The 17074-nt window shown below is 39.6% G+C and overlaps 1 protein-coding gene across 1 annotated transcript in view; it reads right to left on the bottom strand.

Annotated features, from left to right (window-relative positions):
- Positions 1–398: 398 nt before the first annotated feature.
- LOC124113974 overlaps positions 399–17074 on the bottom strand; it is a 75375-nt gene continuing 58699 nt past the window's right edge. Inside the window, exons 13-34 of the mRNA XM_048400469.1 lie at positions 16772–16918; positions 16135–16272; positions 15110–15247; positions 14719–14856; positions 12941–13055; positions 12205–12269; positions 11501–11784; positions 11189–11276; positions 11027–11103; positions 10720–10756; positions 9987–10084; positions 9659–9784; positions 9313–9458; positions 8613–8799; positions 7642–7788; positions 7089–7113; positions 6156–6220; positions 5818–5937; positions 5425–5544; positions 4506–4642; positions 3785–3923; positions 399–2968 (exon numbers count right to left, since the gene is read on the bottom strand). Coding sequence (XP_048256426.1) covers positions 2888–2968; positions 3785–3923; positions 4506–4642; positions 5425–5544; positions 5818–5937; positions 6156–6220; positions 7089–7113; positions 7642–7788; positions 8613–8799; positions 9313–9458; positions 9659–9784; positions 9987–10084; positions 10720–10756; positions 11027–11103; positions 11189–11276; positions 11501–11784; positions 12205–12269; positions 12941–13055; positions 14719–14856; positions 15110–15247; positions 16135–16272; positions 16772–16918 — 2618 coding nt within the window. The 3' untranslated portion in view covers positions 399–2887. The remainder of the gene's footprint in view (positions 2969–3784; positions 3924–4505; positions 4643–5424; positions 5545–5817; positions 5938–6155; positions 6221–7088; positions 7114–7641; positions 7789–8612; positions 8800–9312; positions 9459–9658; positions 9785–9986; positions 10085–10719; positions 10757–11026; positions 11104–11188; positions 11277–11500; positions 11785–12204; positions 12270–12940; positions 13056–14718; positions 14857–15109; positions 15248–16134; positions 16273–16771; positions 16919–17074) is intronic.

Genomic DNA, 17074 nt, shown 5'->3' with positions numbered 1-17074 from the left:
GCCAACAGACGACAAAGGTGTACACAACGTCGAAACTGGGGTAATAGTCACTGGTCACGTGTCATGTTTTCACAGTCCCAATTTATTTAGCACATCCATCTTGGACGCGACGTTAACCCCATTTCACCTCACCTCATCAATTGAACACGTCGGGACGTGTGCGTCAACATCTTTAGCCGCCGACCACGTTGGCTGAAGTAGAAATGGGACAAACTCCCTCAAATCACTATTGTGAGACTCATACGCGGTATTCCTCGCCCATTGAATGACTGTTTGACAAATCGTGACGGTATATTACGTACTGCACATCCAAAAAAATTCCCATCTTATCCCAATCGTTCTTCACGATCGTTGACGGCATCACTATATAGTTGTATACAAAACATGTGAGCAATGAATATAATTAATGAAGTTTTTTGACTAAAGTGAAGGGAAGAAAACAAATAAACAAATTGAAATGAATAAATTTTCATGAAATACAACTTCTAACATGTCAGTGCCCGACAGTGTTTCCCCATCGTTGTTATAATTGTATTAAAAATGTAAGCAATATATATATTAAATAACTTTTTTTATTGTTTCTTGTTTTATTGTTTTTATTGTCGACGATATTAAAACAAATATACAAATTCAAATAATTAGTAGTGCTGGTTACAGAAAAAGATATTAAATAAATTATAGTCTATAATTGTAAATGTAAGTAAATGAATTAAAAAAGAGAGTTCATATAATCACCATATGAAAAGAGGATATTGCATAGACACATATACATGTCCACTGGTTCCAATCACGGCTAGTACAGAATCTCCTTCACGGGTTATATTAACAGATCATACCAGAGATGCTAACCAGCTGACGAACTCTTTCAGATCACGAGCAGTTCTCGCGAATGTTTAAGATCTTCCAGATAGCAGGTCTTTTACTGAGAATCGGGAAGAAAGGGTAAAAGTATACAAAAATACACAGGCATCACCTTTATTGTTTTGGTGGAATGTCCATGCATGTGTCCATGACTGTACGATTTTATTACGTACATGCTTTATGACGCACTTGCATGACAGACGTGCGTCTGCATATTTATGTACTTACATCACGAATCTACGTGATACGATGCAGGCCGTAATCCCGCCCCTTCCTCTCCAACCAGGCTGTGAGAAGAGGAGTGACTTCTCAGAGGTCAGCTCCACCTTTACGTCGAGCAATATTACATCAGCTCCAGACTTTGATGTCAACATTTCACAACGTTTGATGTACAGTCGAGCGAAAAAGTTCTTTCTACAAAGGTTTTGAAAAACATCATATGATTCTTCCTTAAACATGATTTTATCAGGGTTGCACCATTCAAGGCATTAGTTAATCTTTCAAAATATTTTTATGCCAGACATGTAGAGGACATTGCCAACTTTCAGGCGTCACTGACCAAAATTATGTCTAATCCATTTCCCTCGTTTGACCTGTACTATACATTCCAAGTTTTGTGTCAGGCAACACATGTTAACTTTTACTCTGTTTAGTGGGGGGCGGTCGGGTAGCCTAGTGGTTAAAGCGTTCGCTCGTCACGCCGAAGACCCGGGTTCGAATCCCGACATTGGTACAATGTGTGAAGCCCATTTCTGGTGTCCCCCGCCGTGATATTGCTAGAATATTGTTAAAAGCGGCGTAAAACCAAACTCACTTACTCACTCACTGTTTAGTGGATAGGTCATGCATATCTGTTTGATATATTGATGAACTTTATCTTGCCTTATATATGTTTGTTTTTTTCTGTTTACCATTCGATTCGCTTTCTGATTATCATATCAATTCATTTTTATAGCATACAGTTTATTACTAGAGTAAGTGAGAATAGTTTGACGCCGCTGTTAGCAATATTCCAGCAATATCACAGCGCTTCACACATTTCATTACTAGAGCACGAATACGTAACATGTGGTTGATATGTGTAACTAAAGAAAGTGCTAGATCGTAGAAATACAGTGGACATTTTAAATTCGTACAAAAACATAACTACTTCCTTCAGTATGTATCACGACTAAGAGCATGAACATTTCCGTTTTTCACACGGTACCTTCTCCATAATGCCAGGCTTCGATTGATATATATATGCATAGGATGTACTAGCGTGTTATTTGACCTACAGGGTCCTAACTTAACACCTCTTAGCACCGTTTTGGGAAGAACATTAGAATTCAGACATAACTGAGGCATTCAATAAGACAACGTGAAAAGCACATGGTCCACCGTCTAATTGCTTAGACCAAGACGACGAGCAAATACGTTCCGGTTTCACAAGATTGGGAGTTGACCATCTTGCAGTGGTATATCAAACGTCAGCAAGATATTATCTAGTCAATATTAACATTATAAGGACGCACTCTGGGTATACTACAATGATAAGTAAACTATTCAGAAGCAATAATTATGTGACATTCATATTTGCCTCAGGTGCTGCATAAGTAGACGGTGCATACGCTTCTGTGTAATTAAGAAGTTGATACTTTCACGTAATCCATTGCAAGTGTATATTATCAGTATATGAATATGATGCTTGTCGAAACATAATGTGAAAACAACATATATATTTTGTAGGGCGAGCATAGCACGAAGCCTATATAACCGCGACAGCACTGGATATCCCTTCCTTCGTTTCCCACCTGTAACGGTAGTTTCACCTTACGATTACCACAAGTTGAATTGAAGAATACATATTCGTATATGATACACGCATCACATATTAGGCTACAGGTGTTGAGTGTAAAGCTAAGGAAACACATACAGAGACAATGACATAGGTGTTGGCAAGATGAAGTTCATAAGGTGTGGTAGTAAGTTCAGATATTGGCACAGTTGATGTAATGTGGTCCTTTTGGATTGTTTGGTGTTAAGTTCAGATGTTGGCGTAGGTATTAGCTGGGTCTGTCCTCAGAATACACTGCTGCGCAAAGTCGTGGAACATCTGCACATCGCTCTGAAAAATGAAAACAAATTCATATTACTGAAAGAGTTTTCATGAGAGACTCAACATTTAGCTAACCATATTTTGTGTTTATAATGTTTTACATTGCATTATTAATGGTCAGATTCTGTCTTATATTAGACAACTGACCGTACAGGTGTCACGGTTATGACATCGCGATCGGTACACAACTCACTGTTTAAGGGCTACCGCAGGGTCTGAGTCAGGGGTAAGCATCAATTCAATATCCGTTACTGGCCACAGACGTTCTCAAAGTTTTATAACAGTCTACAAGCCCAGTTTAAAAAACTTGTGGCTAGTTCTGGTCAACAGCTGACGTTGATCTGCCGGCTACGGTTCAAACTTCCACACAGCTGCAGCCGAACCCATTGCTGCTGGCAATTTCTACGGTGTACTACGCTCCTGTTTCGGTACTACATGTGCTACATGATGCTACAATTTCACTTCAGTATCAATAATGACAGTAGTGAGTGATGACTGAGACCAGTCTTCTGAATCCGGCCGCTTCTTGATGTCTATTCTGATTTCCTTATGTAAGGTTTGATTGTTTGTTGTTTAACGCCGCACTCAGCATTATTCCAGCTTTATGGAGGCATTATGTAAATAATTGAGCCTGGAACAGGTCAAGTGATTGATATCATTCGCATCGATCTACGCAACTGGGATAGGATGACATGCATCAACCAAGACAGCAAAGCTGATCACCCAATCATATAATATACCCAATATGATGCCAAGACATATTGAATTAAATGTTATTTAAAAAAAGAATTTATCGGCAAACTGAGGAAACTCCTGTGTCCCTACCTGGGTGAACTGAAGATCTGGGCAACATCGGAGGAACGTCCTCACGTGATCGACGACGTCAACACGGGCATCCTCACGAATACCGGACAGAATATTACCCATGATGCAGAGCGAGACAGCAAGTTTTCGGTCATTGTTGCTGCAATTCAAATAGTTACATATCATGTTTCCTGTTATATTTTGTGTCATGTATCCATAACAGTAAATGTGTTTATCACATAATGTATCGTGTTATCAATACGATAAACCAAGCATATAAACTTCGTATCACGACCCACTTTATTTACACAAGAGGTCGCCAAGCAGGAACTACTTTTGATGTGCACTACAGATCGATGGCACGCCCACTTCCTCAATAAATCATAGTCAATCATTCCCAAATAAAGTATATGGAGGTTTCCGGAAGTGTGTGTATTTCTGTAACCAAATAAGGATCGGCTTCACTTAGCACTATACATGGAAGTTATTTACTCTATCTGTGTATTAACATAGTTTTCAAATTTGCATCAGTGAATGAAAATATGTATTTAACTTCGATTATTTCAAGAAAGAAATAAAATAACAAAGAGATCTTGAACCGCATGTGCTTCAATCCTAAATAACATATATCAGGAATAGAAACATACAAATTGATTTCTTTGACTATTATACTTACAATGGGGAACATATTCGGCTAATAAGCTGAATGATAATGTGTCAAATATTCTGGAGACATTCTCACCTGTGAACAACAACAACAGGGTGGGTCTGAGTTGATGTGTTTTGAAGGTCAGCGTGGTTCAACAAATGTGATGTCATGGCTTCCATTGTTAAGTGGGCGTCAGCGTTGACCATCTTCACTTGCCGGGATCTGCCTGCCTGTGTGACACGTATGAAATATTGCAAGATAATATCACTCTACTGTCCCCAGACAGAATAACATTCACTTGCATGCATATTTATTGTTTATATTGTTGTCCTATCACACATATGATGTTGGCATTGTCATGTAATCCCATATATACTGGTGCAATTGCACTTACAGACATATTCACCGCCATGGTTGTTGATTGAAACATCCCCAAAACTCGCCTAGAAAGAATGACGTTCTGCGATGCACAGGAGATGCCATATTTTCGCCAACACCTGGTATCGTTACAGTATGACCGTGAGATAAGTCACTTACTGCACGGAATCGTACGATGGACACTGCTTTCTTAAGATTATGGAAATAGTTTTATGGCTTTTATTTACATTTCAGGATTATAGCAAGCTCCTCAGATTTATGTACATGTGTATAGTTAGTTTATAAGGTGTATGTGGTGACATTTTTTGAGTAGGGATCACAACAACTACTGTACGTACAAGATATGATGTCTCTAAAAAAAACGTTAAATGTGTCCATGTACAGCTGATGTGTGGCACATTGTTTTGAGCCAGTTCATTTTGTTACTCGTAATTTCAGCTTGAAGGAGTTTTGTTATCAGGAGCCATAGGATGATGAGAAAAGAAATACTGTGACCAAAGAAAGTATTCAGTTAACAGGAGCATACTTAAAGAGACTCGACTAATATTATTCGGTGCATTTTGTCAGTCAAGAAAAGATTGTATTGCGAATATATTTGTTCTAATACTGTAAGCTAATGACCAAAAACTCTTACTTTTGTAGCAAGCTGCAAGTTGATCTTGGAGAGGTCCCGCGATAAGTTGGTTTGACTCGTTGTCGTCACAGTAATCCCACCGTGCGTCTTGGACTTGCCCTCTGCTTCCACTAAGCCCGGCTAAGGAGGACATGTTACAAACGTCAGTATTTAACCCAGGAATGTTTTTCAAACAAAAGGCAGACTTCAATATCATGTGGTGCAGACATGAAGTCGGGATTACCTCACTGCTGTCAAACAAGCAGGCTCCAGGTAGTAAAAAAGCTGCTTGGGGTGAACATATTACTAACATGAATGAAATGCTTTGGAATTATGGTCTATCAATCTACAACACGATGCGTAAGTGTGAAGAACAAGCTTCTTTAACTATTTCAAAAGATTTTATGTGCATACATTTGGCGTGACGACGATGATGTTGTGGACGTTGTTCTCTTCAACCAGTTTCCACAACAACTTCACTAATCTCGGGGCTGGGGCAGCGGCTTGCAGGTACCCCCTCAGGCACGTCAGGGTCTGGAAGGAGGAATGGATATGTGTGTCATGGGTGGTAATATTAACAGGGAGTCTACCTGCTATATTGAGATGCAACAGTTTGTGTGGTTTTCCCTTGCAGATGTTTCATCAGAATTTCTATCTCAACAGTAAATTTGGTATTCTTTATTATACTTGTAAACGTGTTATTAAAACAGTTTTATGAGCAATAAAAGATATTTAATATATTGTCCACCTACCGGCCCCACACGGACAATGAAGTCAGGGTTACCATCCACCCACATTCTGTGTCGGTTAGGGGCATCTGCAAAATGTTACAGTACAAGCAGAATATCAGAGGACATAAATATGTAGTCTCATCATTCAGCATCAGGTCTAGAGAAATCTCAGTTAGCTATGATTGTCGTCGACGTTATGGATGGGGAGGTTGTGGGTTATTCAATAAGCACAGTCAATAATGAAATCTTCAATTTTCATGTTTGGTTAATCGTTTCAATCACAAGTGGTCCTGCCGTCTAGGGCGTTGCTGACGGTGGGTTCAAATCCAAGACTCGCCTTCATCATGTTTCTTGTTTTGTCTTCATGGTAGCCGAGTGTGAGGGTCTCACCAAAGTGGAAATCGTCAAAGACCTTCATCTATTCATGGTTTCCTTCACGGCGACTTTACAACTAACCAACTTAACCTCTAATTTGACGAAACCTAGGCACTTTAGTATCATGCAGGGATCATGAGATGAACTCATCTTCCATGCTGATCGTAAGGCGTGAATAGGTTCAAGTTGACTTTGTACAGAATCCCCGATGACATGGTTCGCTTCTCAAGCTTTCAGTCAACAGGTTGCCTGGATACCGTGATATAGCTGAACTACTACTGACTGCAGCGTAAAGGATATTAAGTTCACTGATCCAGGAAAATGAATTGCATGTTTTAGAACAGGGAATTTCCCAAACGTTTCTACTTTTACACATGTAGCTATGTTGCTACACGTCCACTTCCGTGCCCATAGGAACTGAAACTGAAAGCACATGTTCTTGGGTCACTAGTAGACACGTTAGACGTGTCAGGAGTGGATTGTGTTGTTGAAAAGAGTGCATGTTCATTTTACAGCATATCATCAGCGTCAATGCATATATTTGAATCAAATTCAATGTTGACAATCATGTGTACTTACCATCTCGGGTCTCCGACACCAGCATCTGTGAACATACAGATAAAAAGGAAAATAATTCATTCTCTCAATATAACATAAGAAATAGATAAGAATTGCAATTCCAAGAAATGTTGAATATCACCTTCGTGTAGGAATAGGAAGGTATATGTGTATGTCAGAAGGAATTCTGTCCGTGTCCGTGGAATAACAAATTATTTGAAATATGACCTACTTGAATATTATGGGAGCCCAACGGGAAGGTATATATTGTGTAGAATGTGTATAATCGCAGATGAGAGTGTTTGAGACCAAGAGTCTTTGCCTTGTTATTATTTTATTCACAAGTTATCACTGTGCAAAATGTCTTTCACATCCAGCAATTTACACTTATTCCGAGGTTTCTCGCTACATGTTTTAAGTGTGCGACAAAGACATTCTTCAGGTTAACACATATAATGGAAATCACTGGATTGTTTGGTCCAGACTCGATTATTTACAGACCGCCGTCATGTAGCTGTAATAGTGCGGCGCTAAAGAAAAAAACAAACAAATAAACATACGTTTCAACACTGACCTGTGACAACTGTCTGAGAGTCCGGCCATCAACCGTGGTGTCCATGCCGCTGCTGCCGTAACTGCTGGTGTAGTTGGAGACGTCCATGCTGCTGCTGCCGTATGTCGTCATCTCTACCAGACAGTGGAAGACACATTCATACTGGGCCTGTGATTGAGAAAAAACACATGATGTTGTTTTACGTCGGTATGAACCGTTTCGAAAAAACTCTTACTGCATTAAATACTTTGAACTGAAATTACTGCCATTGCAGCTCAATTAAGGAGATAGTAAATTATGCTTCCGACTCACTTCCTTTTTCCGAAAACATACTAATTGGAGTAGAACCTCAGTTCAAATGGTTTCATGACTGACACAATCAGAATATATTCTGATATAATAAACGATTTTCAGTTATCAGAAATATACACTTAACTCAGAAGATCATCATGACATAATTGTTCGAGACCCTATCGTTGACGTACAGGCAGTTTATGACGGGGTTTCGCTGGGTTATGCACATATTGTACGACCGTTTCTTTCAGTATCTGGACGTGACATTTGTTTTCGGTAAAACAGTATAAACAATGTTTAATGTTTGTGGCGGATGCAACCGGCGGGGGAGGATACCCTCACCTTTTCGCGAATACCTGGTATCATCACTAATTGATCATGTAGTCGGAGTCCAACAGTGGGTTTGAAAAGGATTTATTGCTAAGGGTATATAGGTATATATAGCAGAATACACAAGATATAAGAGGTTTATTTCAACCACTTTTCAGCCAGTAAACCCTTTTACGTACGCTTTAATCTTTAGTCGCGATTATCTTCCGAAACAGATTCCATTGGGTCTAATCCAACTAGTGATGACATAATAAGAATGGATCAGTGAAAAATACTGATGACACCAGGTGTTCTTGGAAAGGATCAGCGTGTCCTGCTACCAACACTCACGTGTCTTTCAAAGGTATGTAGTTGTTGTTTCCACTTACCGCAGTCTGTATCATGTTCTTCCTCTGTCCCCTCATCACGGACACGTACCCCAGGATATCCACCACCCCCTCCCCTCGGGCCTGGTCTATCAGGGAGTCAACGGCGATGTATGTGCCTGTACGTCCAATACCCGCACTGAAATAATCCACAATGTATATATCTGTTCCTGTACGTCCAATACCCGCGCTGAAATAGTCCACAATATACATATCTCTGCCCAATACCCACACTGCAATAGTCCATAATGTACTTATATGTGTCTGTACTCCCTGAAATAGTCCATAAATATGCATGTATTTACTTAAACTGTCAAATGTCTGAGCTCAAATCGTCAACGATATTTGTTCTATCCAGCCATATACCAGTGATGTGAACATATTACAGTGGATACGTGTTATCCACGACGACACTGATTCCAGATAAATTGTCTGGATTTACCAAATTGATTAATGAATCAATTTCACCGACAGAGTATTGATCAGCGTATTTCAGGGTCCAGAACAATGAGGTTTCAAAAATTACAATCCTTTAATTTTCGAATGTCACAGTCGTAATGTCAGAACATTTTACAAAATAGTGTGAATGATGTAATCATCAAGAAGTGATTAAAGTTGGATTTTTTCGCAATTTCTAGTCCTCCTATTTTATCTACTTCGGACAAGTAGTGGTTAGCTATCTTTGTAACTAAAGTTTACCTACCTGCAGTGGACAAGCAGTGGTCCGTTTATTCCTTCAACTGTCTGTCGGACAAGCCAGATGTAGCTGACGAGAGCGAGGGTGTCGGGGACACCGTGGTCAGGCCAGGATGTAAAGTGGAACTGGACAACTGTCCGACTCTCTCCAGTCTGTGACAGAAGGTGTTTTATATTTCGTGATACATAAAAACAAACTTCAGTCATATGTTTGACTTGCTGAGCTACCTTATTAATTCAAATTGCTGTGTGCCAATGTGATTTCAGATGTTGACTACTTCAGCATATTGTCCAGTTATACCACGACGTAATTTAGTGAACACATGAAATGGCTGTTTTGATCCAATACTCACTGCCCTTGAAGTGACTTTCATGTGTCTCATGGTGAAGTTCGCACGGATTTGTGTTACCTCCACCTCTACTGTGAAGAGGCCAACGTCCATTACACCATCTGCCGGCCAATACTGCTCACATTTCACCTACAATTTGAAATAGTTGGTCTATATTGACATAATGTACATTCCTGTGATTAGACAAAGTTATAATGAAATCTTGCATGTTTTTGGAAGTCAAGATCGTTATTGATCCATTCGTATATTTTTCTCTGTTTTTTTCCCTTTTGACCTGAATGTTTCGTAGGTTAATCGAGACGTTATTTATTTGCATATCATGAAATCCTACCTTAGTCTCCTCCACGAGACCAGTCAACATGACCACAGTGCTGCAGGAATGTTCCCAGATCATCCTCCAGAAGTCTCCCACTGTCTTCTTGTTGGGAGCTAGACACATTAAATGGTGGGTTATTGAAACAACGAGTATGCTATTGGCTTGATGTACAAATTTCCATTTTTCCTTATATCATCACAAGATTGAAACATCCCCTCAGATACTTTTCCAATGATATGCATTAAATACACAGTGAGGTGAGGGTAAATGGGGATTATTGTCGCGTCCAAGATTATTGCACTTATATAGTGACGTGCATACACGTGTATGTGTGTGTGGCTGCTTGCACTAGTCCGGACTGATGCTGATTTATAGTTCTAGCACACTGAGATATCATGCCGCAGTTTCACATGAATATCCTACTCAGAAACAGTATTCGGACTCCGAGCCGACCAGTCCTTGTTTTAGCCCCTTAATGCCGAGCGCCAGACAGGGTAGCAACAAGTACCATCTTTTAACGTCTTTTGGCATGACGCGGCCGGGGATCGAACCCCGGACCTTTCGCTCTCCGGGCGGACGCTCTACCATTAGACCACGGAGGCGGTCTGATACACAGTGAGACAAGTGCGTACATTATAGCATTAGTACGATGTACTGGTCACATCTGTGTCAGTTATTTCGTTCTAACAACAGATTATTCAACCGTTTTCAAAATCACTACGCCAAAATGCATGTACTTGTATCTCACCTTGAGCTGCTATGTAAGTCTTCCTCTGGTTGTAGCTCTGAAATTAAGGAAACGGGGCAGTTGGATAGTTTAATCCATGCAGCCATCTATTTTCTGTATTAGTATTGTGTATGCCGTATTAGTCTCAAAACCCCGCCTTCTGAACGATTTTGTCATACCAAAGAGAACATTTCTCAGTACCCCTAATCCGGGAGATTCCGCAAAGATGACTATGTCCGGAGTAAACAGATTTGAAATATAACCATGAAAGTGTTAACATGGCATGACACTAAATGAAAGAAGACAAGATAATTACAATATTACATACGTGCATGAGACTGGCGTTGATGTAGTCAGAGCCAGGGGTACCTGGTAGGTGAGTCAGGCGGACTCGGTTATGGTCGTCTGAAATTTAAAATAATGTCAGTTAAACTCTTGATAACCACATCTCGTATATTTTTGTAAAGTCACCAATTTCAGTTCTACTCACAGGGGTAGTAGCCTCTGTACTTATTTTTGCCACTGTTCTCGGGTTTCTGAGAGTCTTGATATGACGCTGTGAATCCAGTGGGCAGTCGCTGTAAGTACAATACATTTCAGATATGAAATCTGATCTCGGATAGCATATATTGTTATGCAGAGTCAGATTGTGAGTCAACATAAACATCTCACACATACACGAACACACAGAACTAACATAAAGAAAATACAAGGGACTTACATAAAACACAACACCCGGTACCAGCAATGTGATACAATAATACAACGGTGTTCCCCCTGTGAAGCACTATCTACGACTCACGTTATATTCTCTTTCAAATCCATCTTTCCTCTGTTTAAGCATTGCCACTGTTGCAGCTAATTCAGGCACAGCGACGTCTCGGATGGCGTCCTCGGCGCCTGCGTTGTAGTAACAGCTGTCAGGTGATCGAACTTCCTCATCAACGTCTTCTTCCTCCTGGTCTTTGTCTTTAGAACTAAGCTGTTTGCTTGATGCTGCGTGTGTGGCAGGTTTTGGTTTTATTGGTGGCTTCTGGTGGACTGCTTTGTTCTCATCTAGAACCACGTTACCAACAGCGCCGTTCTCTACAGCAATGGAAAGCATACAGTGCATGCATTTTACTTTGGGTTGGGATCTGTATTGAATACTCACTGTTGTAATGAAAGTTATAAGCTTGTTTTATCACAGGACACAGAATAGAACTGTAGCTAAGAAAAGCAAAATAAGTACGTGCCTGAACCAATACGATTTTTGTATTTACTTTGCCTGGATTTCCTAAAATTATAGTTTACCTCAAGGCGTATATTTATATGTTACAAACGACCTAAAACAACAGTCACAATTCTTATCCTAAGCTCTACAACTAGGGCAAATCCTGCATTCACGTACACACATTTGAAACTTTAATAATATTTTCTAACACTTGTTTCCATAAAACAAAATATGAAATAAAACAGACGTGGTTGACTAAATGGTTTCCTACTGTGTCGTCTTAGTGTTCTCACCTTGTGCTGTAGGATGAAACTCTGCAACGTGTTTGTTGATGTCACCTTGGTGAAGCCTCCTCTTCCTGTGACATCAGAATGGTACGAGCATAAACAAACCACACACTACTACGTAACAAACAATCGTTACTAACATAGACAAAACACATGGGACTTACATAAACAACACACACGGTACTAGCATAGATCAAACACATGGAACTAACAAAAACAAAACACACAGGACTTGCATAAACAAACAATTTTTACTAACACAGAGAAAACACATGGACTAACATAAACAAAGCACACGGGACTAACATAAACAAAACACATGGGACTAACATAAAAAAAGCACACGGGACTAATATAAACAAAACACACAGGACTAACATAAACAGAACAATCGATATCAGCATGAACACAACACATGGGACTAAAATAAACAAAAAACACGTTACAACCATAAACAGACCACACACGGCACTTACATAAACACAGCACACGGTTCTAGCATCGGAGGTGAAAAATATATCTATTAAGGAAAATAAATATACGTAGTCCAAAAGATGCATGGGTTTCGAATCCCATTTACGGGATGAACCATTTACCATTGTTTAAAAGCTGAAATCTAGACCGAATTGACACTGTATCCAGGTATGGTTTGACGTTTAGTGTGCGACAGGTAGTCGTGTGCTGAATGTACATACATATGGAGTCACACTTAGCTGGTGTACATGATATTGTCAGAAATTACCTGATGACAAGGACCACAATAATAATGAGGAAAGCCGCAACAAGTAGACCTGCAGCTGTTCCCGCAACAGCTGACACGGGAAACAACTCGGATTTGTCTTGTCCGTTTAGAGAAGCTGTAAATGTGTACAACATGTATCTAGGGAATTAATGTACAATCTAAAATTTCGGACATGAGCTGCAGAGACGTTTTAATGGTTAATGAATTATATGTGGCGGTATATAAACAGGGCGAGGGCGCAAGCAAGTGCAGTGGGGAGTATATGGGGAAGCCGGTAAAGGTACCACGTGGGTTCAAAATCTAAAATACCATCCCTCGAAAACAAATGAACTAAATAGCTTTAAGGCGTAATGCTTTGTCAAAGAATGATGTCATCAGAATTTGAGAAATTTGTTTCAGTGAGAAAACATTGTTTTCATTTTGCCATAAAACAATGATAGTTAGGACGTTTCCGTGTGCTCATCTTCATATATCTCACACAACGCGCTCATGCGTAATGGTAGAAGTGGTCCCTTTATACCTAAGACCATCAGTTTTTTATTAAAGTAATCAACTCCAAATAATAAACCATTATACTCGCAAATTTATATGCAGTTTTGTTTGTTTTTTACGCCGCACTCAGCAATGTTCCAGCTATATGACGGCGGTCTGTAAATAATCGAGTCTAGACCAGACAAGCCAGTGGCTGATATCATGGACATCGATCCCCACGCAACTGGGAAACGATGACATGCATCAAACCAAGTCAGCGAGCCTTACCACCGATCCTGTTAGTCTCCTCTTACGACAACCACGCTTTTTAATTGCATAATTCAGTTGTCAATAAAAAGGATGCATTTAATATGAGTATGCAATTAAAAGGATAAATATTTAATCATGTTTAATCATTTCATTATTAAGCTGAAGTCAAGAAGCTGGATTCCCATTATCCATCGTCAGTCTGGAATACCACCCAAACTCTCACCATCAATAATATAATCGCTAAATTTACACGTTTCTCATACAGGCAGATACTTTTTTAATGTTTTTTAATTATTCCTGACTTCACTGTTTGAGAGATAGATGACTTTGGAGTAATTATTACTAAAACAAACTTTTTTCGCATCACAAACATGTATCATTGACCGAAATGATAGGGAATGGTGAAAGGTGCCCGATGAAGCGAACTTAAAATATAGCTTTCCCTACGTCTTCTGCAGGGTCTCTGTGTTCACTTTATGCTGCATACCTGTGCGTTCGACTTTGCGGTACCTTTATGATACCTCTAAACAATTTCATTTTTAAAAGCTTTAATGGAGAGATTTCATAATAAGTACAGTCCATATGTAACATACGTAAGTCTTTATCACTCATATAGAATATTGAAAAAATCATACATTTTTTAACATACTCTGTATTTTAGCTGATACCTCCTAAATGGTGATCGACCATGTGGTCCCTTTACCGGTAGCTTTCCCCATATATTGAGAGGCCGGTGATTCAGATGAAGCCTTGATGTTCACCAATGCTTTTACGTGAGATAGTTGAGTCTTATCACATCCTTAATCATCAAACTACTACGAAGAGATACATATGCACAATGATTGACATTGCTGACAAGTATAAAGAGTAATAATGTCGAATATTGTATTTCATATTATATAATAAGTAATGCATGGTTCGCAACATACAGACTAACATTTACGCAACAATAGTATAAGGACTATCATTGATTCCTGGTGCCCCATTTACAGATACCTAAGGGTCAGACCTTATGTGAGCTGTATGAGATAACTTACCAAGCTTCACTGAGCAGTGAGAACCATTGTATCCCTCAGCACATCCCCAGAGACATCTTCCATCAACAGCATCACATGTCCCGTTACAGTGGCCGCAGATCTGCTCACAGTTCACTCCGTACGTCCCATTGTCACACCCTAAAATCGAAAATGAATAGTTCTATTCAATGTAGATGCATACTACATGACACGATTTTGATTGTTCATATTACTCACAAGTGTGGATCTGACATTCTAAACCTTTATTTGGGGTGACTTGAGGTTCTACCAAGCGTTCCTACTTTGCTTCCTGTGCAAAAGGCAAACACGGTAGATCATATTTGTTTTCACATCATTATATGGTTTACTTGAGGTTAAGTGCAGTTGTTGCATATAGATTGTGCACACTCACCTGTCTGACACAGGTCAAGTTGCCACCCTGCCTGGCATTCACCTGGACAGGCCCCAGAGACGTGATGACATGTGTTGTTATCAGCACAGTGACCGCAGGTTGATTCACAGTTGATGCCATACTTTCCACTGGGGCACACTGTTTGGAATAACACAGAGCAAATAATAGTCCTATCTTAACAAATCAACACCGAGGGACCGATCAATCATGTTCGAGGACGTGGAGGAGGGAAGAGGGTGACTGGGACTGTAATTTATGTAAGAATCGGGATATATTTTTCGTCACTGCCTTAAAGCATTTTTTTGTGAAGTGAGAAACAGACATTATTACTTTCAAAACTCATCTTTTCCTTAAACATCCAGCAAGCCAAACATACAATTTATGTTTGGGCTGGAAGTTATCTTGAATAAGAAATGGTCGGCCCCTGATATTCACGTAGAATGTCATTTTACAACCAAAGTATCTAGAGGCTCACATTTCAAATAAATGCCCATGTAATTGATCTGTGACTGGTGATTTATGCATAAAATGCTCAGAGCTTTCATGTATCTAAAATTGACCATTCAATTTCTAAATAGTCGGGTGCCCTTCCAGTAGCAACAGCTGTTGCTTTTGCTTTCTTACTTTCACTTTTCCATGCTTGTCGCGAGAGGCGACTAATGGTATTGGGTGGCTGACTTGGTTGATGCATGTCATCGTTTCCCAATCGCTAAAAGCAGTGACGATTCTATGATTAATTTATTTATTTAATTAATGTTAATAATTCTATGATTCCGACAAAATCACGAAGCCACGAACATTTTCAGGAAAAAGTATTGCCAATGTCTTTCCAAATTGCCTTGAACCATTCTAAAAAAGGTTACTGTGTACCGCAGTTTTATCGTTTACTTTGTATCCTCATCTTGTGACAATTAAAGGTTAGATGTACTTTCTTGTTGAATGATTGGTTTATAATAGATGGCAGAAGTAATTTTTGTATATATAATATATGTATGTCACTTTGGTGTCAGAAAATTGAATGGTACCTTGTGTGCAGTCCTGCAGTGTCCACCCCACATCACATCCAGCACTGCATGCTCCATCACCAAGACAGGACGTACTAGTACAATGTCTCTCAGCACATTTCCGAGAGCAGTTATTTCCATAAAGGCCACCAACACAGTCTAAAAGAAAATGGGCATACTAAACTCTTTACATCCTATGTTTTGGAATTCCAATGTTATTAGTGTACCTTGAATCCTATGATTCCTTATCATTATATATTTTTTAACAATATATTGGAACCTTATTTGTGCTTCTTTAGTTTCAACCGCGCCCAAATAACTTTCACGTATCATCATCCTTTCAGTGGAGGGAAAAGACGTTGGACCATTTTGAAGCATTTTGGGGTATTCCTGGCTGAGGGATAATCTATAATTTGGAACAAGTTTCGCCTACAACATGCACGCATATCCTGCGCTGAATAACTCTGTGGTTATAGATATGAATCAGACATATTCATTGTTTGGACTTTAGTACAGATAAAGTAAATGGCCTTGCCTTACTTTTCACGGAAATACTCTGCCGTAATGATGTACTACTCACAAGACTGTTACACAACTTTTCTTATGTCATAAGAATTTTCTTTTGAAACTGTTAAAATAATGGTGCCTTTTAACCTACTTCTAGTGCAGTCTATCTCTGTCCACCCATCTTCACACCCACCAGGACACTGTCCTGTCACTCTGTCACATGTAGAGGAGGGTGGCTTACAATGTCGGGAACTGCATTCTCGGGCACAGTCAGGGCCGTACATCCCCCGGGTACATGCTGTATCAGATAGGAGTGAAATTTACGTATAAATGAACGAGCGAGTATGGTTTTACGCCGCTTTTAGCAATATTCCAGCAATATCTCGGCGGGGGACACCACAAATGAGCTTCACACATTGTACCAATGTCGAGAATCGAACCCGGGTCTTCGGCG

This window comes from Haliotis rufescens, unplaced genomic scaffold (genome assembly GCF_023055435.1).
Source record: "Haliotis rufescens isolate VD_foot unplaced genomic scaffold, xgHalRufe1.0.p SCAF_2, whole genome shotgun sequence".
NCBI classification, from domain to species: Eukaryota; Metazoa; Mollusca; class Gastropoda; order Lepetellida; family Haliotidae; genus Haliotis; species Haliotis rufescens.
Note: the sequence above shows the minus strand (reverse complement) of the source record. Positions and strands in the feature narration are given on the sequence as shown.